The sequence below is a fragment of the Manis pentadactyla genome, chromosome 7 (assembly GCF_030020395.1).
Source record: "Manis pentadactyla isolate mManPen7 chromosome 7, mManPen7.hap1, whole genome shotgun sequence".
Taxonomy (NCBI): domain Eukaryota; kingdom Metazoa; phylum Chordata; class Mammalia; order Pholidota; family Manidae; genus Manis; species Manis pentadactyla.
The window spans coordinates 105661581-105688927 of NC_080025.1; the positions used below are offsets into that span (position 1 = coordinate 105661581).

The following is a 27347-nucleotide window of genomic DNA, read 5'->3' on the forward strand; positions in this document are numbered from 1 at the left end:
AGCTAGCAAATGATCAATAGTTTCTTTGGGAAGGTAGTAGTATAAGCCAGAGTGCGGAAGAATGAGCCATCATGATGTATGTAGGAATAAGGAAGTACTTAAACATTAATACATGTAGTGTAAGACTTAGAAAATAATTATAAAATAATAATGTGGTGGATTATTTACCACCTGCTGGATCTAGCTTCCATACATTACTTCATTTACTATTCACAACAACTAGCTAAGATAGGTACATAATCTTTCAGATAAAGTAACTTGATTCCAAGTTCACAGCTAAAATTGGTGGAGCTGGACCTAAATCCAGATTAACTGATTTCAGATGAAGATCACATGGACATGATAGTATATTAAGTACTCTCCTTTATATTGTTAGAGCTTCAGGAAATAAGATTTCATTTATCATGCTAAGGAGGCAAGTTTTCTTCAAGCCCTAGCTCTCTGTCATACCATGTTAAGGCAGTGGTTCTAAAACTTAAGCATGCATCAGATAGCCTTTAGAGTTTGTTAAAACCCAGAATTGCCAGACACTAACACCAGAGTTTCAGTTTCAATAGTTCTAGAATGGGACCTCATAATTTGCATTTCCAAGAAGTTCCTGCATGGCTGATGCTGGTAGTCTGGGATATATAATTTTTTTTAGTTGAAGTATAGTTGATATATAATCTTATATTAGTTTGAAGTATACAATGCAGGGTTCACCAGTTACCCACATTATCACACCCCTCACCCCAATTAGTGCAGTTACTATCTGCCAACATAGAAAGATGTTACAGAATCACTGGCTATATTCTCCATGCTGTACTACCATCCCCGTGACCAACTTATATTATGACTGGGAACTACAGTTTGAGGACCACTTTTTTAAGGTCTTTGGGAGACTAAAGATTTGTTGTTCTGTGATATGCAAAATATTGAAATGAACTAAGATTTTATTGGTACTTCTGCTTAGAAGTACACATGCTCTAACCTCACACTCTTCAATAATACAGATGTCAAGGGTATATTTTGGTTAAAGCAATACCCTCCCCCATATGTCAAGGTCATTGCACAAGTGTTTCGTTAATTGGGTTTCATCTGTCTCTCAGGTTTTTAACTTATTAAAATTAAATTTATTCTCTTCTCTTAGGTACTGCTCAATTCACTAATGCTCATTTTCCTCCTTGATTGTTGAAAAAATGAGTTTGTATACAAAAGGCATATTACTAAACACTTCATTTCATTTGTCTATATTTTTATTGTGAAAATTTTAAATATCAGAAAAAGTAACATGAGCACCTATATTTCTACCATCTAGAGTCAACAGTTGTTAATATATATATATATACAAGTGTATATATACACATTTTTTTGATGAGTCATTTGAAAGTTAGAGATCTTGTGCCACTTAATCCATAAATATTCTCCCAATAAGAACATTCTCTTAGGTAATCACAGTACCATGATCACATGTAAGAAAATTAGCAATAATTCCTAATGTTATCTGACACGCTGTCATATTCCAGTTTCCCCAGTTGTCCTAAAGTCTTCCATACCTGGTTGTTTTTTGGTACCAGGATCCAATCAAATGAAACTAAATTTAAGAGTCAGCAACTCTGGATGGATCTTTAGGCTCAGATAAGTTCTGTGTTATTTAAGATACAAGTTTCATTGCCTTCAGAAAGACCCAATTTATGTTTATATCCATCATATGTAACCACCTGGAGACAAAATGGCCCAGGGCCAGTAGGGGGGCTCTTTTGTCCTCAATATGTGGCTACTATTTCTGAGGCTAAGACAGCTGTTCCAGTCGTACCATCATGGTGGGAAGAAAGCAGGGGAGTGCATACTCAGTCCTTTTAAGGGCGTGTCTGGATGTTGTTCATATCATCTCTGCTCCCTTCTCATTAGCAAGAATATAATTATATGATATATCTGTAATAGAGGCCTGGAAATACAGGTTTCGTTTTGGATGGCTGTGTGTCTAGTGTTAATTCAAGTACCAGAAGAAAGAATGACTATTTAAGGGGAGCAGTTAGCATCTCTGCTACAAGTTTTTTTTGCAAATGAGTGAGTTATATCAAATTATTAAATTCATTTAATAACTCCTAATACATTACAATATGACATTTCTCATTTTGAGATATATAGGGCTAGTGTACACCCCTACACTGAGCCCAGACTGTTATTCTTTTTTGAGTTATTTGATATTTTTCATAGATATATTTTATAGATGTTCTGTCACCTTTTTTGTTAGGGCATAGGGGTCACTGCTCAGAGCTGTCACTGTCTTCACACGTTTTCTAATTTGTCATTTTCTTTGGGTTAGGGAAATAGGTAGCAATTACTGTCATAATAATGCTACAATTTATTGTGTGTTTTATGTGTGCTATACAGAGACTTTTACATCTTATTTCTAGCTTTGGAGCTCCTATACAAATATATGCATTTTGCAAATGAGGAGACTGAAGCACCCAGAATATCAGTTACTTATTTATGGGAACTATGATTGTTAGAGCCATATTTAAAATAAAAATTGATGCTCTCAATGAGACCTGGGAACCATTCCCATAAAAAGTTGGCATGATTTTCACTATAAAAACTTTGCAGCATCTATTTAGACTATTTAGAGGCATTTTTATATTTTTACATTTTGCTAGGTGCAGACAGGTGGGATTGCTAAATAGTTAATTTCTAGATAGATGAGGTACTCTGAATATATCTCTGTGAATATACTTTTATAGCACGCACACACAGCATATGTAAATTCATACCTTTGTGAAGCCTTTAGTAAGCATAGGAAAGATTAGCTTAAAAAAAAACTTAAAACAGTGATTACAAAACCTACCATTCATTATAAAAGGATCTGATCATTGAGAAAATACTCTTCAAACAAACATTAATATAAATAATCCTTTTCTTTCTGAAGAGGTCTCAGAGTGGCTCAGGTGTCTGTTTAATGAACATTCATATGCTAAGACAATATTCGACCTGAAACACCTGTCAGACTATTTTAGGGTATAAACCTATTGAATTAATTGAGATGAAGTGTGATGGAGTATGAGGGGTACAGTATGTTGCAGTAATAAGCACCCCCAAAATCTGTTTGTTTTCTTTTTTAAAAAACTCCTTTAGTATATTTATTTTTGAGTGAAGTATTCTTTAAACTTCAAAATTTAAGTATACTGTACTGGCACTGACATCTGTGATATGGAAGAGTATGGGTTAGAAATGACAAATAAATTAAAGGATTGACCTTTTGTTTATTCCCTTAATGAGCAGCTTACTTTTTCTCTGACATGGTTCTTACATAGTACATATAGGATACACTAATCATACTAGTAGAGCATGAAAATTTATAGCCACTAGATCTTTCTCAGATTAGGGACACTGTACTGTATCATAGAAATCATCATCATTATCACCATTCAGCATATTTTATGACCTGTGAATTTTGTAGTTAATAGTAGAAGTAGATAGTAGAAGAAGAAGGCCCTTTAAAATGAATCTGTAGTTTAGGGCAAGCTGTGATTAGTAATTTTCAGTATTAGTATTTTTTACTCCCAACAGAACTTAACACTGATTTGCCTAATACATGTCTACAGATGTGGTCTGCTATGTTTAATGAATGTCTAAGTCATTCGAAATTATGACGCTGACATACTGTGAAGAAGAGAAGTAGCTTTGTTGTATTCCTGATTTTGGAAAAAATAAAAAATAACATCTTACAAAGAGTCATGATTTTTCTCAGGAAGGGATTATTTTGAGCTAGGGATTTTAGCATACAGTAAATGAAAGTAAGTGTATTTAAAATTACAGACATCTTAATAATTTAAAAATTATGAAATGTATATGTGCTTATTTACCATGATCTGATAGTTTCATCGATTTTTAATTTACAGGTCAAACTGCTCATTTTACACCTAGGGGGGAAAATTAACTGTGACATATTTGTGGTATGTAGATAACAATAAATGAAAACCATCATATTTATGAACAGGTCACCTAATATCCTCTAATTTTTCTTTAGGTCGAGATTTAATTTGTATCCAGTCTATGGATGGGATGCTGATGGTGTTTGAGCAGGAAAGCTATGCTTTTGGGAGATTTCTCCCTGGTTCTCTTCTTCCTGGCCCTCTTGCTTACAGTTCCCGTACAGATTCCTTCATTACTGTTTCTTCCTGCCGACAAGTGGAAAGTTACAAGTAAGTTTGAATGTTGATTCTTTTGAATCAGGACATTTGGTGTGTATGTTGCTGGTTAATTCTTTTCCATTAAGAGCTTGAATTTTACAAATGAAAATGAGACTGCTTTCTTTGATAAGTTATAACTGTGGTGACTTAGAGGACAAATTTATGTATCATGAAATATTTGAAAGACAGTATTGTGCAGAGGCTGAGAGGAGGGGTTGTAGAGAGGCAGACGTGAATGGGAATCCTGATTTTACTACTCACAGCTGTTTGGTGGTCACTTCCTTATCCGGGATATATAGGGGATGGTAATAGCTATTTTGACAGGCTTGTTTAAAAGGATTAAATATAGGTACAGTTGCCACCCATAGAAAATGCTAAAAAATTATTGTGACTGTTCCATGAATTTTAAGTAATAAAAAACATAAATAATTAAACACATAAGTTATAAATAGTAAAACACTTTGTTGAGTGAAAAAAGACAGATACAAAGATGTATATAGGAAATAATTTTAAAAAATTATCATGACATAGAAGAGTACTGGCAAAAATACAAGTATTACTATGAATGGTTTTGAAAGAACAATTCCTTGTAGAAGTATGAAAATGACTATGAAAACAGTTTATGCTTTTTGCTAGAAATTCTTAATTGATTGTAGTGAGTTATATTTGAGAGAGATCTTTTCCTCCTTTACTGGATAAATTTTAATAAAAAGTAAAGTATTGAGTTTTTGCAGGGAGTGTTTTTTGTTGGAAGGGAGAACAGCAAAAAGAAAGAAATCCGTGCTGTGAAAAGAAATAGGCATGGAGGATTACAGTATCTTCAGTAACTTTATTGTTATCTTACTGATGGCAATATTTAGAACTTTAAACATCTAACCAACACTTCATTATAGCTTTTCGGTATTATTTTTTGTCACGTGATTTTTCCCAAGGCAGGAAGAAAACATGAACTCATCAGGCAACAACTGTAAATTTTTGTCTACAAGTTTCAATATTGTGTGTTTATCAAATTAGTGCAGTGTTCCCTTCATAAGTGGCAATCTATCCTTTGTGAATTATTGTCAGGCATTGAAGATTCAAAACTCTGAAAATAGGCAAATGTTTGTAACTAAGGCGAAGTTAATTGATGGAGATAGTGTATCATTATGTCATATTCCTTCTATAACTTTTATGGCTCTTGGCCAAAGGAGATGAATGAATTGTGGCATTGCTATTGGTAATAAATAAAATATTGTGTTTATTTTGAGAGGTTGAGAAAAATATCTGTATAGTTCATTCAAGTCTGCCAAAACTTAAGTCATACTGAGGAGCTCTGCTTGTCAGCTTTCCACCCAGCTCGGTGCCTCAGCTCGTGCCTGGCAGTGGGGTCATGATGCAAAGGTTTGAGTGCTCCATGACTTACTCTTTGAAATATGTGCATAGGATTTGCTAATAACTCCAGGAGTGATTGGATGAGGAAGCAATGTGTAGGTTTTCTTAATGTTAGGGTTAATCTCACAGAAATGCACATTTTTAAAATTGTGGTAATTCTCCAACATACCGATATTTTAATTCATCTCCACATAGGATTAAAAAATGCATATTATGTTTATTATGTGGATCTTTTATAATGGTATAGACGCATGGGATATGAGATTATTGGGAAATGATGACAGTCAAGAGGGTTTATAATGTTAAATGGTATGTTGTTTTTATATACACTTTGAAGTTTAAAAGATTAAATGATTATCACCGGTGCAATTTAGGGTGGGAGAAAGCACGAAAACTGTAGGTTTGTTCTTTTGAAACTTAATGATATCCATTTATAATTAGTTAATAGAAAAGACTTTTAAGACATAATTCATTTTCAATATTGATACTTAGTTACTTGAAAACAGTGCAATTAGTTCAAATAGGAACTAGGGAAGGTTGTGGATTGCAAACTTTAGTTTGCATAAGAATCACCTGGGCAGCTTGTTATAAAATACACATTTGCAGATTCCCATTTCCCAGTATCTTAGATTTTGATTTAGTAGGTCTGGGGATAAGACCTAGAAATTGTCATTGCAAATACATACTCTAGGTGATAACAATTTGAAACAACATTCAAGGGACATACCTTGAATGTTGTTTTTCTTTTGAAGAGAGAATTGTCTGTCTATTTTGGGGAGGAGGGGCTTAGGTACCATAATTCTCTTGACCAGGTTTGTCCAAACTCTGGGTCATCTTTTCTTTCTCTTTCTTTTATTGGTCAGTTACTCTGTCAGTAAATGCTGACCTTTCCTCCATTTTCTTTCTTACTCAGCCCTTGCTTCCTATTGGTACTCAGGCCTTTATCTTCTCATTTGGAGTTCTGGTTTTCTTGCCTTTAATCTAGACTTTGAGGGATCCTTTTGATATCTATCCTTTTAAACATCTCTTTAAATCAGAATAAATTTTGTTGCCTGTGGATAAAGTGAAGGCTCCTATGGCCAGGATTCTCACCTGGCCCTGGTTGGCTAGCTCACTACACATGTGTGGGCAATACATTGCTGTCTATATAAAGAGCTCCGCCCAATGCTCTGGGCGACACGGTGGCATGGCCATGCAACTGCAGGGCTGCAAGGCTGTAGGAGAGCAGAGCCTGGAGTGGTGGCAGCACCGAGGACAGAGACTGGGATGGCTGCAGGGGCAGAGAGGCCCAGAGGCAGAGACCGCTTGCTGCATGCAGACTCGCTCTGAGTGGATGGGATTCTAGTACTTGACCTGCCGCTGTGGAAATAAAGCTGGGTATACACCGTTTCACCCCAAGAACATTCCATTGTCATTCCTCACTGAATGTTGGTCTCACTGAATCCATAGTGAACTTGCCCAGGACTGAAACTCATTGGCAAGACAATTCGTGACAGTTGGCAGGATTCATTGTTGACCAAGGAAAAGAACTGGCTGCCCTCATGGGAGGAGTGTTTCAGTGGGTGGTTCCTGTGGATGGGGACATGTGGTCTGACATGGCTTGCATCCTAGAGGACTGGGCCCTACCCCAAGACTGGGAGGGGTCGAGGCAACACCTGAGGCAGTAAAGTTGGCCCTCAGCAAAATAGGAAATAAGTTAGAGAAACAGAGTCCCCGTGAGGCTGCGGGAACGGTGGGAAGTTTTTTCCTCACAATATTGAGAAAAGCTGTAAGGGAGTGGGGATAAAATGAGAGTTCCTGTGGCAGGATTCTCACCTGGCCCTGGATGACTAGCTCATGCACACCTGTGGGCAATACATGGCTGTTGACTCTATAAAAAGAGCTCCGCCCAGTGCTCTGGGCATGACATGGTGGCAGGGCTGCAAGACTGCAGGAGAGCAGAGCAGAGGCTGGAGTGGTGGCAGCACCGAGGACAGAGGCCCAGAGGATGGCTGTGCTGGACGACTGTGCAGACGGAGGGGCCCAGAAACAGAGTCTGGCTTGCTGCATGCAGACTCACTCTGAGTGAATGGGATTCTAGGGACTGACCTGCCACCTGGAAATAAAGTTGGGTATAACCCTTTCACCCCAAAGAACGTTTTGCTGTCAATTTCTTTGGTCGCATTGAATCCATAGCGAACTTGCCAAGGGCTGAAACCCATTGGCAAGACAGGGAGAAAGATGTCCTCCTGCAGGAAGCATGAGAATGTGAGCTGAGAGGTGCTGCTGAGGAGGGAAAAAATTTGTTGGTGACTGAAATGGCATCACTATGAGGTTCTGTGGAAATGGTAAAGAATGTTGTGGTAGCCCGAGAGGAAGCAGCATGAGAAGCAGCAACATGAGGAGAAGCAGCAGCACAAGCGTGCAGGCTGCCAGGTGCTGAGGGGCAGGTGAAGGATGGAGTGGAGCCGTCAGCCCCAGAAATGAAGGAGTGGAGATCTGATGAACAGGTGGGGGTGGAGGCCCTGCTGGTGCCGGAGGCATCAGCCCCTCTGGTTTAAACCCCACTGGGTTCAAAGAAAGCCCCAAAGAAAACAGACTCGGCAACTGCGAGTTCCTCCAGGACAGGTGCAGCCCGCTCCCCAGGTCCTGGAGCATTCCATGCTCTGCTTCTGTCCTCAGGCTCAAGCAATGAAAGCACAAAAGGAAATACAGTCTGCTACTCAAAGAAAGAATTTAAAGGGCCCCGTGAAGGTCACAAGGACCCAGATGTGGGTTGATTTGATAAAGGCAGGAGCAGACAGAAAGAAATTGGATGGAATTTCAAATAGAATATCACTGGAGCTGTGGCAACAACTGATACTGGAGGGGTGGTTCCGGCTGCTGAGGATGAAGCATAAGCCAGAGACAAAATTGGCCTGTGTGTCTGCAAGACTTTCTGCTGGAGAGGCTGGAGAAGGTGGGTAGTGTAAGGCCCACCTATGGTTCTCTGGTTAACTCATTTGAGTAGAACTGATTTGAATACAGTCAGGATGACCACTGGTGGCAAAGGATCTCCTCAGGCTTGAGGGTTATTATAATTTGTCGTAATTGTTATTTGTCTATTGTATTATGTTGTTATGGAATTTGGTTACAATGTTCCGTCTTCCTCGCACATGGACCCTTGCAGAAGATTGAGGGTACATAGATTGAGAGGCAGGAATCTTGGAGGGGTGGAGTATGGATAAAGTGAAGGTTCCTATGGAGGATTCCCACCTGGCCTGGTCAGCTAGCTCAGTCTCCTGTGTGGGCAATACATTGCTATTGACTCTATATAAAGAGCTCTGCCCAGTGCTTTGGGCGATGTGGTGGATTTGTGGAAGTTAATTGACAATATCTTTAAAAGGAGATTATGTTCTTCACTGGTCTTAAGACTCTGGTCAAATTGAAATATTTGTTATCTGTATGTGTTCAGGGCTTTTCTCTCCTCTTTTGCTCATGCTATACTCTGTCTGAAATGCTCCTACTTTTTTTCTCTGCATTTGGAAATCAATATCTGGAAGCCTTCTACTTCTCTTCAGTTCTTCCCTAATCTAGTTGTAGATAACATCTTCTCAGTTGACAGAGTGGTTTTTCCCTGCTTTCCACAAGTGAAATGCTGTTCACACTTTCACTGGTAGTACATATTTGCTTGTTTTTCTCCCTGACTAGGCTAAATGAGCCTTGATGGTAGGGATTTTGTATCCCACCAAATGCCTAGCACTGTACTGCCAAAAGCAGGTGTTTTAAAAGAACTTGATGAAGGTTGGAAAGTTTGTAAGGAGAGCTTATATTCTGTTACTGGCATCTTTCAATAAAAATGATTCTCCCTGGCATAGTAAAGAATGTTTTATCTCTAGCTGAAGTGAACATAGTAATGCTCTGTATCCTGAGCTTCCATTTCCAGTAGAGTTCTCCAAGTTAAATATCAAGGTTCCAAAATCTCCTGGTACCCTTTGTGGTGACATTTGAATGTTAATGATTTTGAAGGGTTTACTTTTGTGCTTTGTGATACTTATATCCATGTTTTAGTTATTTTTCTGCTGTTTTTAGGATGTGATTACAGAACGGCACTAAATTACATGGTTGAGTTTGTCATTGGTGCTCCATAGGACCTGTTAAGCATTTGTGGCTATTGGGTCAAGAAGTACTGCCGTTCATCTGGACTTGCTGTTCATCTGGACTGTTTCTGTTACCATAAACTGGGAGGTGTAAAACAATCCTATTAGCGCCTTTCTGTCCTGAGAATCATGTATAACATTCTTTCATGAAATCTTATTACTTGGGCTGATTATTATTTCAGCACCTTCAACCAGGGAATTTCATTCTTAAGCTTTTATCAGTGAACACTTGAGTGGTAAGAAAAAAAAAAAATCCAAGTGTGTTCTTTATTTCAGAATTTCTGAATCTGTCTAGAATTGTTTGGTTTTGGAAATAGATTTCTATGTACATTATTGGTCACAGTTAGGAGGATTTAGGGAGGAGGCATAAAATAGATGCTATTGTAAGGTTGTCACCATCTAAATATACTGTCAGTTACGTTTGGTAGTAAAATACTCTTGTGTTGTCTTCCAGGAAGAGAAATGTTCTGGATTTGGAAAAAAAAATTTTTTTGGCCGTCTCTACCTGCTGTTTTGATATTAATGAGGCCACTTTAGGGGCTCACTTACTCCTCAGATGCAATGATAACTTTGTGGTTATGTTGACAAACAGGTGAAAGCTTTGGATTTTTGCAGCGATCTCATTAATACCCATATCATCCTTCAGTAGGTTGGTGTCTGCAGGAGATGAACTGCCTGTGTAATTAAAATAGACTGAGGTTAGATCCATAGCAGGACTAGCTCTGGCTGACCTTATAGTCAGTCACCAGTGCATACCGTTTCTGTTACCATGAACTGGGAGGTGTAAAACAATCCTATTTGAAGGTTGGAATGTGCAGTCTAATTTTTTGGCACTTTTGGAGACTTAGGGAGAAGGCCAGTCTTAGATGGTATGGAGACATTTGCTGTAGTTGCCTGTGGAATTTTTTAGCATGGTTTTACAAGGCTGAGGTCTTCACCCTCCTACTTTTTTTGTTTCATTTCCCATGACTCATTCCTCCCTTCCTCTCAAGCATTCCTCCCATGATTGCATCTCTCCTAAACTTCTGTCGTGGCCTTTCCTGTCTCTCACTGCTGCTTGCCTTTGCATGTGCTGTTTGCTTCACTATATGCCTTTTACCTTTTTACCAGCGTGATGAGTTTTCACTCATTCTTTAAAACCTACCTTTCTCCTCCTGAACCTATATCAAAAGTGTGTACTTCCTCCATCCCAATTACTTGTTTCTGCCACCATGTTCCCTTGGTGCTATGTGCATGACTTCTATTAGTACACAGCACTCTGAGTGACACTCACTTAATTGTATGTGAATCTCCACAACTGTTCTGGGAGGTCCTGATGGATACAGACCATGTAGTAGTTTTTTTATTGTCGGTGCTTGTATTAGATTCCTGCTATATGTTCATTAAATGAATGAAATTCTATATACATTAAACTTTCAGCGTAACCATAAGACTGATTTTCATGAACACCTTGCAAAGCCTATCTTAATTAAGTCATTTTGCATCAGTTGAAATGGGAGATTTTTTTTTTTTTTTTTTTACAAATGAAGTATTTCTGATGAGAAAGGATGGCTTAAGAGTTGGTATATGACATTTGAATACCAGTATACATTTCAATGCTTATTTAGATGTTCCACATTGTCTTTGTTCATTCAGATACTTGAATTTCACACTTTTAGACATCTGTCTCTTAGACAATAAAAAATGTCTGACTATATCTATATGTTCCTGTAGGCTATGGAGGCACAGTGTGAGGAGTTTTGATTCCATAGGAAGGAAAGGAATCTGTGAACCTGATGTTTCTTCATTTACAGTAGAATTATTATTCTAACAATATACTATTAATATATATAATAATGGGAGATAAGGAGATTTAAACTTCTTTGGCTAAATTAATCATTTCTAGATTGAATAATATTTATAAATGGTCTTTAAGAATCATTTGAGCCAAATGTTTTTGTAATAAAAGCTTTAAAATACCTATAGAAAGTCATAATGTCCATAATACTTATTATTGAGAACTTATTACATATCAGGTAAATTATGAGGTGGTTGATCTCTATGTATAAATCTGTATCTATCTGTTTGTTAATCTATCAGTTAATAACTGGGCAACTAATATATGCCAGATACTGTACTAGGTGCTAAGTTACTTAAAAATTCTTTTAACAATCTTTGAGTTGGAGATTATTATTCCCATTATATAGATGGGACACAGAGTAATTAATTTGCCAACATTCACTCAGCTAATAAGTGGTTTAGCTGGGGATTAAACTCAGTTCTTCTGGGTTTCATAAACTAAGTATTAATAATTTCCACTACATTTCGCTGCTTAGCATAATTTTTTCTACTTGGTGTTTTGCTGCTAGATCTGTCTTGAACATTATTATTTGTCACATAAAATTCTAATGAAAAGGCTTGGATAGTTGGCAGAGCTATTTTCCCAATATTGAAATTTGGGACATATGGTTATAATTTTTTTATCATGACAGTTTTACGTAGTCTCATGTCACAGTATCATTCAATGAGAATTCAGTCTTAAATTATACAGCTTTTAAGATCAAAGAAAAAGTGATTCATAAGGTTTATCGATTATATGCTTTTAAAGTTTAAATTAATTTACACTTTTTAACTGTAAAGCCACTTACAATTATTCCATATCTTTCAAACAGGTACCAAGTACTTGCTTTTGCAACGGATGCAGATAAAAGACAGGAGACTGAACAACAAAAACTTGGTTCTGGAAAAAGACTAGTTGTAAGGCCCTTTTTTAATATATGAAATTTTCAGTAATGTCATATCTAACCACAGATGTTTGTTCAGAATAAGAATTCCTGGGGAGAAAATAAAAAAGTATGTATTTTAGCAATTTCTCTTTTGTATGCTATGATTGTATCAATGTTCAAAGAATTTAGTTTGCTCTTAATAACAATGGAGATCACACCTGGCCATGGTCATACTATATCAGGTTATAGAGTTGCACCACTAGAAGTATGGATCTCCAGATGGGGTCACTTTTAACTGAACTGATTATAAACTAACATAATAAAAAGAGAAAAATGGAAAAAGTCCCCTTTAATAGGCAAAAATTATTGCTATTAGAAGGCATGTGACCATACAAGTAAAAATAAAAATTTACAGTCCATACAGGTAAAATTAGCTCAAAGATAAAGGTGGAAGCTTGATAACTTGAAAAATAATTTAAGAAAAATGGTAAATGATGAATTTTCAGTTTAATGAAAGTTAGGGGATGGTTGATGATTGTGAACTCTTCTTTATCCTGAGAACCTCCATAGACAGGAAGGCCAAAAATAAAAGGAACTGAAAGTTACAATAGAAACAGCAAAGTGAATCTGAATGAAGAAACTAAATGAAGAAATAATGAGGAATTTAGAATACTAAGGAAATAAGAATATCAGAGAAGACTGATTTTCTGTATTAGGATACAGAAGTTAAGGGAGATGGTAGAAAGGAATGCTAACTTGAAAAGAATCAAGAATGAGGTGAGACCACTTTTTTCGGTGGTAGTAAAAAGTGAAAGAGCACAGCATACACAAACATGACATAATTTTGCACAGATTTTGGAGACACCATAGTAATATTTAAAGCATAGCTTTTGGAGTTAGATTGTGAGAGCTATGCTAATTACTTATTTTTGAGCAAGCTTGACCAAGTTTGTTAACCTTGCTGTCTCAAGTTTTCTCATTTGCAAAATGGTGATAATGCCTATTGTACAGTGCTGCCATTAGCAATGGATATAAGGCATTTAGCAAAATGTCTGGATGATGAAGATGACAAATGTAATGATGATCAAATTTTCTTTGACCTCCTCCTGAATAGTAGTTTTCTTCTATTTGTCCCTTATATTCTGCACTCCAGCCACCTGGGGCTTCTCATTCATTGTTCCATATATTCCATGGCTCTTCTTGATTCTAGCTTTTGCATATGGCTTTTCTTCTCTGGAATTTCCTTCACTCATTTATTTGCAGGTACTACTCTGCTTTATGCTGAGGATGTACTGAAGGCAATTACAGTTGAATGATTTTCCCATTCCCCATTAATCAATGATCAGAGTAAGAAATAGCAGTAAAACTTTTCATTACACCACAGTTACTTGGCAGGACTGTGATGCCATTGAACATTATTAAATCTATTGCAGAGAAACAGAATTTATCCAGTATAATGTTTTTAATAAGATAGTTGTGGGAAGGCAGTTAATAGCTGCCTCTGTTGCTCAGAGCTACCTTTTAAGTATTTGTTGATTTCTAACTTAATTCCATTGTGGCCAGAGAAACACTTTGTGTGACTTGAATTTTGTTAAATTTATTGAGATGTGTCTTTTGGACTAGAACATGGTCTGTCCTGGTAAATCTTCAGTGTGCACCTGAAAGAATGTTCCTTTTTTTGCTGTTCTTGGGTGCAGTGTTCTATACATGTCAATTAGGTTAAGTTGGATGATAGTGTTGTTCAAATCTTCTATATCTTTATTAGTTTTTTTTTACTAATTCCAGTCAGTTATTGAGAGAGGAATATTGAAATCTCTGACTATAATTGTGGATTGTCTGTTTCTCCTTGCAATTTTATCAGTTTTTTTCCTTCATGTATTTTGAAGTTGTGTTATTAGATACATAAACATCTAAGATTTTGCTTCATTATCAACATATATCCTTTTTAATATGAAATAACCCTCTTTATCCTTTTTCTCTGGTAATAGTCTTTGCTCTGAAACCTACTTAATCTGTTAGTTACATAGTCATCATTTTACTTTTAGCCAGTTTGTGTCTTTGTACTTACAGTGCATTCTTTATATGTAGCATACATTTCAGTTTTGCTTTATTGTCCAATAAGGTATGCTCTGCCTTCTATTTGGCATGTGACTTAATATGGGAAGGTTTGAATCTGCCATCTGGCCATTTGATTTCTGTTTGTCCTGTCTGTTGTTTTCCCTGTCTTTCTGCTTTCTTTTGGAGTTATTCAGTATTTTTTTATGATTCCATATTATCTTTCTTGATTTATTAGACATAACTCTTTGTTTTATTATTTTAGTAGTTGCTACCTATCTTTAACTTATCATAGTCTACTCTCCAATGATACCATTCTGTTTCACATGCAGTATAAGAACTGTGTTCTGCTTCTCACCTTCCAGCCTTTGTGCTGTTGTCATATATTTTAATTTTATACACATGATAGACTTCACATTATATTATTGTTTTGTTTAAATACTATCTTTTAATGAGATAAAAATTATAAGAAAAATACATATTTACCCATGTAGTTACCACTTCTGGTGCTCTTCATTAATTTGTGTACTCCATATTTTCATCTAGTGTCATTTGCCTTCTTTGTGAAGGACTTACTTTCACATTTCTTTCAGTATGGGTCCACTGGTGATGAATTCTGTGTTTTTGTATGTCTATAAAAGTATTTTTGCCATGTGTTTGAAAAATCTTTGGAGATAAAATTTTAGTTTGACAGATTCTCCCCCCAGTACTTAAAGTTGAATGATTTTCCCATTCCCCATTAATTAATGATTTAAGTACTTTAAGAATGCATCACTGTTTTCTTGCATTGTTTCTCATGAGAAATCTGCTTTCATCCTTATTTTTGTTCCTTTGTACAGAATGACTTCTTTTTCTGACTATTCTTCATATTTTCTCTTATCACTTGTTTTGAGCAATTAGATTATGATGTGATTTGTGTACTTTTTCTTTGGTGTTTGGGATTTGTGAATCTATAGTTTTCATGAAAATTAGAAAAACTTTGGTTATTCTTCAAATATTTTTTTCTGCCCTACATCTTTCTCCTGTGAGGCACTCCAATTACACTCACATTTAGGCTACTTGAAGTTGTTAACAGATCACAGATTTTATTTTCATTAAAAAAAAATTCTGTCTTCTGTTTCATTTTGGATAATTTCTACTGCTATGTTTTCAAGGTCGCTAATCTTTTTTCCCTCATTGTCTAATCTGGTATTGATTCCCATTTGCTACAGTCTGTACCTCTACAAGTTCTATTTGGGTGTTTTTTATATCTTCCATGTCTCCTGTTAACTTTTTGAAGATATATAATATAGTTATAATAATTGTTTTAATGTCCATGTTTTCTAATTCTAATATCCATATCAGTTTTGAGTCAGTTTCATTTGATTGATTTGTCTCCTCTTTTTGGAGCTTATTTTCCTGTTTCTTCGCATGCCTGGTGATTTTTTATTGGATGCCAGATACAGCCAACTCTACTTTGTTGGGTGCTGGATACTTCTGTAGTTCTATAACTGTTCTTTTAGGAGAATAATTTTTATACAATATTGTACTAGTTTCAGGTGTACAACATAGTGATTTGATATTTATGTACATTACAAAACTGTCACCACAATAAGCCTAGTTACTATCTGTCACTAAACAAAGTTGTTACAATATTATTGACTATATTCCCTATGTTGTGCATTACATCACCATTTCTTATTTATCTATAACTGGAAGGTGTATCTCTTAATCCCCTTCACCTATTTGATCCTTCCCTCCATCCTCCTCCCCTCTGACAACCATTAGTTTTGTTCTCTCTATCTATGAGTCTGTTTCTGTTTTGTTCTGTTTGTTTTGTGTTTTAGATTCCACATGTAAGTGAAATCATATGGTATTTGTCTTTTATAACTTTTCTTGGTCTTAGGCCTGGGATACAGTCAAATTACTTCAAAACAGCTTGATCCTTTGGGGTCATGCTTTTAAGTTTTGTTAGGTGGGACAAGAGCAGTGCTCATTTCTGGGGCTACTTACTTCCCACTCCTGAGACAAGACCTTTCTGAGTTCTCTGGCCAGCTCTCTTTGAATTATGAGGTGTTTGTGCCTGACTGGCAAGCCCAGGCAGTATTCCAGGCCCTGAGTGAATGCTGGGCACTGTTTCCTCTAATCCTTTTGGGTGGTTCTTTCCCTGGCCTTGGGTAGTTCCCTTATATGAATGTACTGATAAGTATACAGCTGAATATTTGAGATTATTCTTTAGAGATTTCAGAGTTCTGTTCCTCTTTCCCTCTTCTCTTTGACATGCTCTATTGTGAACGGTCACTGCCTTGGTTTCTCTGAATGCTCAACATCCATCTCTGTAACTCGGGGAGTCTCCTGGACTTCATCTGGGTTCCTCCTCCCTGTGCCATGGCCGGAAGACTCTCTAATGGCTGGAGCAATCATACCACTCACCTCATTTGTCTTCTTTCTTTAAGGGATTACTGTCCTTTGTTGTCTGCCATCAGTGCCTTGCAGACTGTTGTTTCATATGTTTTGTCCATGTTATGATTGTTTCAGGCAGGATGGTAAATGCTTCCTTTTACTCCATCTGGGTAGACAGCAGAACAAATTTTAAATTATTATTCTTATTAAACCTCTTATTTTTTGATACTCAGTAATTTAGAATGTGGCTATTTCCATAAGGGAAAGTCACAGAGAATGGCACTCGGTACCTAGTGAACTGAAGGTGTTTAGTAATTGGATCCCATATTGTGGCCTCAAAAAGATTTGTCCACTCTAAGTGACTTGCCATCTCTCAAGGCCACGGCACGTTCGGGCTGAATTAGACACTGATAGATAATACTAGAGTGCTAGCCTATTAAAATGTAATGAGAAATGTAATTGCCATGAGACTGACATTTTTGTTTTGTATCCAGTGGAATCTTTTCATATAGGTAAGCTGCACTTGAGCTGAACAGTAATTGAATGATTTCTTGGTGTTGAATTCTAAACCAGATTAAGATAATCTGCTGCATCCACCTATTCTCACTGTGTTGTCTCCTTCTTCCAGATTGTTCTTACGTACACACAGATGATATTTGCCCCTCTAATCAGCCCTATTTGGATTTCTTACCATCTTCAGATATTTTAATACCTAAAACAGATAGATTAATACCTAAATCATGTCTTGATTCCAAAAAAAAAATTCTGTCTCTTTAATGTGACTTTTCATGTCTTTGATCCATTATTTGTTGATTGCAGCCTAACTTTGAGGGCATTCTTGTTTTCTCTTTGTCTAGATAATTTTGTGCAGCCATGTCACTGTCATTGCCATATACAATATATGCATGGGTCAGCCAATGTTTTTCAAAATAGTATGTCTTTGCTTTTTTGTGTTTTCTTGATTTAAAAATATGAATTAACTGGGGGCTGAATTCTGAAACTCTTCTTTTACATGTCTATTTTACATTTATTCCTTTATTATTTTAAGAAGCATTTTTTGAACATTGATCATTTACTTGTATTCTTTAGCGTCTTTCATCAATGTTTTATAGTTTCCATTGTACAGATTTTTCACCTCGGTTAAATTTTTTTCTTTTTATTAAAGTATCATATACACTCTTATGAAGGTTTCACAAGAAAAACAATGTGGTTACTACATTCACCCTTATTATCGAGACCCCCCAATACCCCATTGCAGTCACTGTCCATCAGTATAGTAAGATGCCACAGAGTCCCTACTTGTCTTTTCTGTGCTACACTGTCTTCCCTGTGACCCCCACACACCATGTGCACTAATGATACCCCACAATCCCCTTCTCCCTCCCTCCCACCCACCCTTCCTTTGGTAACCTCTTGGAGTCTGTGAGTCTGCTGCTATATACTCTTCTTGGTTAAATTTATATGATTATTTTTGAACCACTAAATAGCTAATACCAGCTGTTAAAAGATGGGACAAATCCTACTAGAAGTCTATAAAATGTCAGAAATATGGTTATAGCAAAAGAAGTGAACATTAGACAATATGTCTGTTTTTGTTGTAAAGTGATTTCTTAATTGTATTGATAGGAAAGTGATTAGATTGTTCAGCTTTTAGAAGCTAAATTGATCTAAGGTTTTCCTTTGAAGGTGGATTGGACTCTAAATATTGGAGAGCAAGCCCTTGATATCTGTATCGTCTCTTTCAATCAGTCAGCGTCTTCTGTTTTTATTCTTGGTGAGAGAAACTTTTTTTGCCTTAAGGATAATGGACAAATTCGATTCATGAAGAAACTTGATTGTAGCCCAAGTTGTTTTCTCCCATATTGCTCAGGTGAGTAGAAGGATTTTCTTTTATCTTTTTCATATGTCATATAAACTATTTTATATACATCGGAAAAAGCCAGACTCACACACATATATTTTAAGCATCTAGGAAAATAGTTTTATGCTAAACATGTAATGGAAATTTTAACTTTTAAAGTTTGAAAGGAAATTTGATATAAATCACACTTTTATTTTTTTCAGTCAATTTACTCTGTACAAAATGTCTTGTAGAATTGGCCTACATTAATGCTTTCCAAAATGTGGTTGCTCAAGATGCTTCCAACAGAACATCAGACTCTTTTATAAGCAGAATGGAGTGTAGTAATATCTAAGAATAACTTATCTGTAGTGAATGCTTAGTCAATCATTATCTTAAATGCATTAAATATTAATATTCATGTTTTCTAGATGACATGCAAAAATGTTGGCCACTATCTAGTTATAGTTTCCAAGTCTGTAAAATGAATTTTTTTTTCTTTTTGATTTTGGAAGTATGAAGTTGAAGAATAATGTTTTGTTACTTAAAATTTTTATGCATTAACATCAAAATATTAGAATTAGTTTATATCTCGAATCCCCTAAAAAGGATGTATTGTACTGTTGCAAATGACCATTTCCTAATTCTTATTTTCCTTTTTTTCTATCGTCAACCAACAGTTTCTGAAGGAACAATAAATACTTTAATTGGAAACCATAATAACATGTTGCATATTTATCAGGATGTGACACTGAAGTGGGCCACTCAACTTCCCCACATTCCCGTAGCAGTAAGAGTGGGTTGTTTACAGTAAGTGATTTAACACAGCTTTTTCCTAGAGAATCTTAATCAAGGAATTCTCTAGAAGTTTTACGAAACATTGGCAAGTCGTTTTACTAAAAAATGGCAAGTGATATTGTAGTGTGAATATTAACAATGGAAATAACTTAAAATATAACTTTTATTGGAAAAGAAGGATATAAAAAGGCTTTAATGAGAAGCATTAATCATTTGTATTTAGGATCTCTAGCAAGATATACTTTGTAAATTAAAGATTTCAAGAAAATGGTTTACCTGATAGATTATTTTCTTTAAAATAGAAAAGGATTTCTAGAAGCATATGATGTGTCCTATTTAGAGATCACTTATTATTAGACTGAGAATATTATACTTCAAAACTTGTTTCAGACCTTATGTCAAGCAGAGTTGCTAATAGTTATGTGTTTAAGACAGTTTAGATTTTAAACAGGGCCACTTTGCATTTGAAATGAAAGCCAAAATCTGTATTGTAACATTAAATTTAAAAAATTTGTTAAAATGAGAGAAGCCAGACATCTAAGTTTGTAAATGTTTCTAGGTCATCAGTATAGAAGGCAAGATCCTCACAAATATTTTAGCATTTCAGATTATGTTTGGAAATCGAAATTCTCAGTAAATATTCAGAAACAAAGCTCTCTGTAAAGCTTTATAGATTGCAAGACCTGTTCAGTTTTGCTTTAGATCATTTTAGTGAACATTTAAAAAACCACATATAGAATTCTTCAATGACACCAATAGTGGCTGATCTGTATGACTAATCTCTCCAAATTAAGAGGCTAAATGTGTGAAATTGTTGAAGCTAAATGAAGGGCATTCATATTTGCATTAATGGTTAAAGCCTGAACATTGGAAAAATGGAAGCTCTGTCTTGAAAACATGCAATATTTTAAAAAGAAGTTGCTTTCTCATGTTTTATGAGGAAATACTATCATGCAAATAACTGGTATGCACTTAACACAATTTATAGGTACTTTGTATCTGAAGAAAAGTAAAAAATTTTGAGATTGGCTTTTGCAATGTCCACCAGGTGGCCTTTTAAGTTCAACCAAACACTCACACTCACCAGACATTTTATATCAGATTTACTTAGAAGGATTTAGAACAGGAAAAACATCTTGCCAGGAGGGCAGCATCAAGTATTTCTTTTCTGGGAGAGTAATTCTTGCAGCAGTCCATATGTCCATCCAAGAGCTGTTCTCTTTGGACCCCAAAGTGACAGTTCAGGTGCAAGAAGACAGATCTACGCTAGCGGGTACAGCCCATCTTGGAGTATAGTCTCCATGCCCCTCAAGACTGCAAATCTTTAAATACTAAAAAGTTATTGTGGTTTTCATGTATATGTGGGGCATAGGAAAGTGATGGATAGAAAGATCTTATTGAGACATTTAATTGGAATCCTTATTTTATACATTTATTATTTATAAGAGATGTGCCTATTTCAGGAGTCTCTATACTTCAAGAAGCTCAAAAATATGGCTTCTCAGCAGATATTTATGGTTAATTTATAGTCTCTGGTCCACATGCAACTTTCAAGTCAAGGGTTCAGTCGTGACTGAAAAATACTACCAGTAAAAAACCAAATTTCCGTGTAGTGTGCATCAGAGTGCTTATATTCAGAGTAGCCTGTCACAGCTAAACTTAGGTGCTTGTGAGTGTAACTTCCTATTTCTCATAGGTTTTTCAAGATCATTATAAACAATTAAATGCAAATATTAATGATTTCTAGAGTTAGTGTACATAGCAGTAACTTCTAATGATTCATTGGAAGACCTTTCTTATTTTTATATATGTTGACAAAGTGTACGATTAGGCTGCTTGAAAGAATTACACTGTAATTTTAATTAGTATTTTAAAAGTGATTATTGCTGATATATTTATGCATATTTATGTTTAGGAGTTACTATTTGAAATTAGAAGTACTGAAATAATTTCACTCCTTTTTATTACCTTTAGGGTTAAATGCTTTTGGTAGAAGCTTTCTTGGCTGAATGTGTTTATTTGTAAAGGAAATTGCTGCTATTTTAATATGTTTCTTTTCAGTGAATCTGAAAAACTGGATTTGGATCAAACTGAGGCAATTATATTAATAACAGCATTTTGCTCAGAAACTAAGATGCTTTATTTCCTTCTACTCCCACCTACTTGGCAGACCTAGTCCTCGCTACCTTGTTTATCATAAACCAATTCTAAATCTGTCTGTGCTTCCTTTTTTCTTTTCCAGGTTAAAAAGGCATTCTTGATTAGATAGAGTTCTTTTAGTTTAATTATTTCAATTTTTGTCGTTTAGACCATGGGAATGTGAAATAAGTTTCCAGTTTCCAGAGGCAGAAGAGCTTGAATGTGATAGTGTTCTTTAAAGTCTTAGCTGTTAATGTTTTCCTCTCATTGCACGAAATAGCTGTGGAAGCCTGGTGGAGTATCTTACCCCTGGTATGGTCAGTGTCCCAGATGGTAAATAAAGACCACCATTACTCTCCCTAGGGATACGAAGTATACCTAAAAGTGGAAGTCTATTTGAATGAATATTCAAAGTGACGAGAACCTTCCCAAATTTAGCTGGCAGTTTAAAATTCTTTGTGTTTTAAAATCCTGTTGCTGCTCATTTTTAGTGCAAACAGTTTGGTCTAGTACCTCAGTGTTTTTGTTCCTAGGCTATAGCCACTGTAGTAACTTATTAGAGCTGTTAGTATTAAAATTTTTTTCTTTAGCCTTCATTGATACCTTATTCTTGACCAGAATGTTTCCCCCATTTCTTTTCTGAATTTTCAAATTTTTTCTCTGAGTACTAACTCAAGTCACATAAATAAGCCTTCCCTTCCTACCCTGCTCTCTTTCTCTGTATTTCTATAGTATTCTGAATTTCTATAATATTTATTCTATGTTGCTGATTGTTGTTTGGTTTTCCTCATTCCCCAACTTGGTCACATACTCCTTTAATGTAGGGACCTTTTCTACTTTTTTGCGTATCACACCAAATAATTAGCCAGAAAGCTGAACATATGTTATGAACCTTGTTAAATATAAGAAAGTCATTGTTGTTTGTATGTGTCAGGGGAAGGGGGTGCTAGACAGACCTTATAGGAGCTTTTATTTGGAAAGTCTTTTTAAAATAAGAAACAATTGAGACTCATAGATGGAAGATATTATTTCTTTAAAAATAATTTATTAGAAGAGTTTTTAAAATTTCAAAGTGACTTTTTTTTAAGTTTCACTTTTTCTGTTTGTCATTTTTTTTTTGTGCTTTGTAGAAAGAAGATGTAGAAAGAAGATACATACACTTTTTGCTATGTTACATTTTTAAGGAGTTCCTTTGTGGCTTAATATTCCACATTAAATTTGTAATTATTCCTGGAATTAGGGTACACTATAAATTTCGATTTACAGAGCTTCTGCATTCTTACTGATATTTTCCTCTATTAATCTGGTAGCTCAGGAGTGGAATGTTACTCTTTCATTGATATATTTTTCTGTCAAATTTTTGTTCAATATCTGATCATTTTTGGTTTATATATTCTAGTTCTATGTATCAGCTTTGTTTATGATAGTTACTTTGTTTTTGGTGAGTTTAAATAATTTATCACTATAAAATGACCTTTTTTTCATAATGTTTCTTTGCTTTGTTTTGTTTGCTTTGAGTTCATTTTATTACTAATGGTTTTTTATTTATGCTTTTTCAGCCTATAACTTTATTTTGGATGTGTCTCTTGTAAACAGAATTTGGTTGGATTTTTCAACCTATTTTTAAGACCCTTGGTCTTCAATTAACCCATTTACAGTTGTTCTAATTGATATATTTGGTCATTTTTCATCTCGTTTGGTAGTCTGTATTTTTTATTACTATTTCCCTTGGTTTCCATCTCTTGTGAGTTGGGGTTTCTTCGTACTTGGATGCTCCCATGTATTGGGTGGTGCACACATGTACATATCTTCTTTTCTGTTAGTGTTTACTTTGTAGTTTTGCCATAATTCAAAAATGAAATGAATCTTTCTCTCTGTGATAGACAAGGTGTTTAAAACAGTTTTTCTCTTTCTCCTTTACTATTTTCCCACTCCTTCCATCACTACCACACCCAGACATGGGTGTATACATCTGCTTATTCTCATACCCATTGACCGCTGTACACTCATATACACCTTCTTAATGCTCTTTGCTACAGTAGCATAAGGTTTTAGCTGTAAATTATTATTCTTAAACTATTTTAATGCTTTTTTAAAGTATGTTTTAAAAGTTGTATTCACTTTTTATCTGAAACTATTGTAATTTTTGCATATTTTTTCTGTATCTATTGAAGATTGAGAATATTTTATTATCATGAGTTACAACTTTTTGACTTACTAATTTTGCTTCATATTTCAGTAGGTTGACTTAATATTCCCAGGAATGTTATAGGTGCTACACTGTATGGTAAATATATATTGCCACATTTTCCCCTCAAACTATTGATGTTCGCTTCTTAATTTTTTAAAACAACTTTTGGGGAAAAGTATAACCTTGTAATTTTTGTAAAAAGTATAGAACTGCACTGTTTAAAATTCAAGCATTATGTAAAGGTGCAAGGAAACAAAAAAAAAGCTAATCACTTTTCCACCAAAGTTACCTCAATCTTACCATCCACAGTTAACATTTGTTAGTACCTATTAAACATCAAGCTTGATATTTTTGTCTACGCATCCGCAAATTTAGGGATAGAATAAATTTACAAATCAGAATCATAGGTGTTTTAAGTATAACTTTATTGTAACAAAAAAGAAATAGATGAAATGGAGGGAATAAATGAATTTTATATAAATCCTTATTCACAAACGTATATTTTAGATTCTAAAAGAGCTCTCCAAACAAGAATAGAAAAAAGTAAAAGGTTGGTATTTTTAATTTTTTTAAAGCTGTCTTTCAACTTTTGGCAGTGTCCATTGACTCCGTTACGAAAGATAAGGAAAGCACCATATTTATACTTTCTTCTTCCTCTCTTCTTGCCAAGTTCTGGTATTGTTATCTTATTTATTTTGTCAAAATTTAAAACATCTACATACATTTTAGTAACCACAATTTTCAGTCTTTTCATCCTGTCCATATGTCTACATGGACTCAAAGCTAACCACCACTTTTTTTTTTTTTACTATTCCTGAATTATCTTGATTCAGTTTTTGGTTAGTTGAATTTAATCATCCAGTAGTTTTTAAGGAAAATCTGTAAGGCTTCTTGCATCTTGAGATTGTTTATTGCTTTTATACTTGAAGGTTCCCTCAGAAGTTTGGGCGTTCCACTTAGTGTTGACAGTTGGCATGGAAAAGTCTGAGTCTGGCTTACATTTTTTAAAAAAAACTTCTTACCGAAGGAATTACATTTTCTGCTTTACTAGTTTAGCTTTTCTAATCAATATAATTATTATAAATAGATCTACATTGTCTTCCATATCTAGCATCTCCTCACTAATTATTTATATATGTATTTTTCTATTTTGTGTAATTTTTTCTCCATCTCTCTACCATGTTCTTGAGTTTGTTTTTAGCTTATTCTGTTTTTTTCTTGTTATTGTTTCTAATGTGACTTTCATCCCTATAGCTTTGTTTGAGCTTTTCAAACAGAAAGTATGTTTTCTTTGATTTCATTGATACAGTGGTAACTGTTTGATTTTTTTCTTTTGTTTCCTTAGGAAGTTCTTGCTATGGATATTTTCTGTCTTTTGATTATGTTCTTATTTCTCTTATCTCTACTTCTTTTACTTTATTAGTAATTTCTACACATAGGTCCTCTGTTAATTACTTTGCAATTATCACTCATTTTAAAAATGGTGATAGCAATTTGCTGAAGAATCATATGAGAAGTGATGGGAGAGAGTAATGAGCTCGGACCACCTAAGTCTTTTCACCTTCTCACTGTGTTTATTTTGTTCTTTGCCCTGGGGTCCCATCTCCCTCAGTTTTCAGGATTTAAGAGGTTGATGAGTCTAACAGAAGTCCCCAACCATCCCCAATTATAGACCCTCAGTGCTGAGAATCACTGGCTGCTGCTTGTCTTTGTTGGTTAGGAAGCTAACTGATTGATAAATCACCTTTTGCTTCCACTGTTGTTTTCTGATGTTGCATCTCCTGCATACCACCTATACTCTTAAATTTCACTGTGCTAGTCTGAGACCTAACTGTTTTCTGTTCGAGGTCTGAGGAGCATGTGTCAGCTCTTAGCATCTTATTTCTCTTATTGTGGGCCATAACTTAAAATGTTTGGTGCTGCAAAGTTTGTTGATTGTGATTGTAGTCATTTCTTTGTTCTATTGCCCTATCTTTGATGGGGCACATGGTTGTTATTGTCATACTTTCTGCTCTTTTGGTGAATTCTTTTTCGTTGAAGTATAGTTGATGTACAATCTTATATTGGTTTCAAGAATACAATACAGTGGTTCAACAGTTGTACATATTATTGAGTCCTCACCCCAACTAGTGCAATTACTATCTGTCAACATAGGAAGATATTACAGAGTCATTGACTATATTCTCCATGCTGCACTTCCATCCCTGTGACCAACTTATATTATGATTGAGATTTTGTGCTTCTTTATTCCCCTCACCCTCTGCACCTACCCATCCCAGCCCCTCCCACATGGTAACCACCAGTCACTTCTCAGTGTCTGTGAGTCTACTGCTGTTTTGTTCATTTTATTTTCTTTTGTTTTTAGATTCCATAGTAAGTGAAATCATATGGCATCTGTCTTTCTCGACCTGGCTTATTTCACTGAGCATAATACCCTCTAGGTCCATCCACGTTGTTGCAAATGACAGGATTTCTTTCTTTTGTATGGCTGAGTAATATTTCATAGTATATGTATATCACATCTTCTTTATTTACTTATTGACGGATACTTAGATTGCTTACATATCTTGGTTATTGTAAATAATGCAATAAACATAAGTGTGCATGTATCTTTCTGAGTCAGGGCTTTAATTTTCTTTGGGTAAATTCCTAGAAATGGAGTTACTTAGTCTGTTTTGGCGAGTTTTAAGGAGTTTTGCTGTGCTGTCTTTTATTGGGAGTCATTTATCAGTCGCTGTTTATTGTTGCCAGGGAGAGAATTATGAACAACTTGATTTTTATTCTCTTGTAGGTAACTAGTTCTTTATGTCTGATTGCTTATAGGATGTCTCATTTTCTCTGGAAATGCTCCATTTGCCACTATATATTTGTGTGATACTGTTTTCTCAAATTTATTTAGGAATGTGGTGAATTTAATCTGTTTAAACTATTTGATTTAAACTGAAGAAAGCTTCCTTATGTTAAATCTTTGATTATTTTTTCAGTTCTGTTTGATATAGTCCTCCCTTCAGGGAAACTAATACCTTTTGGTTTGGCTATTCATTTTCTGTTTCTCATATCAGCTATCTTCCTTCTCATTATTTTCATTTCTTTGTCATTTTTTCTGCTGTTTCCCATGTTTTCTGGGACAGTGTCTGAATTTTGTGTTCTAAATCACTGGTTTGAGCTTTCACGGCATTAGTTTTGCTCTTTTCTGTGTCTACCACTGGAATCTTTAGTCTACTGAGGTGATATCTTTTTCCCCTGCCACATGCCTCCCACCTTCTGCATCTTGTATTATTAACAGTGTAGTACATGGCAGGCTACAATTCAATGATGCTCTTTTACAGGTATGTCTTGCTTTGAAACATGTTTACAGTGTTTATTTTGGGACTCTTGCTCTGAGCAAATAATGTGCTACTATTAATTTCTGTCCTTGGCCAGTTGCTTTACGCAATTTATTACTTTGTATGGGTGTAGACAGATTGTGCAGAGGGCCAGGCAGTGGTAAAGGTAGGAAAAGTTAGGTGGGTAGGGTTAGAATATGTTGCTTCCACCATAGGTCAGATTTGAGTAGTAAAAGATGTTTGCATAGTT

At 35.3% G+C, this 27347-nt stretch overlaps 1 protein-coding gene across 4 annotated transcripts in view; it reads left to right on the plus strand.

The window, feature by feature from the left end:
- Window positions 1-27347, plus strand: part of BBS9 (Bardet-Biedl syndrome 9) — a 426494-nt gene that overhangs the window by 112405 nt on the left and 286742 nt on the right. For all 4 annotated transcript variants that reach the window (XM_036897491.2, XM_036897488.2, XM_036897492.2 and 1 more), the window contains 4 exons: window positions 4010-4184; window positions 12313-12397; window positions 18490-18673; window positions 19324-19453. In XM_036897491.2, the coding sequence (XP_036753386.2) occupies window positions 4010-4184; window positions 12313-12397; window positions 18490-18673; window positions 19324-19453 (574 nt within the window). The remainder of the gene's footprint in view (window positions 1-4009; window positions 4185-12312; window positions 12398-18489; window positions 18674-19323; window positions 19454-27347) is intronic.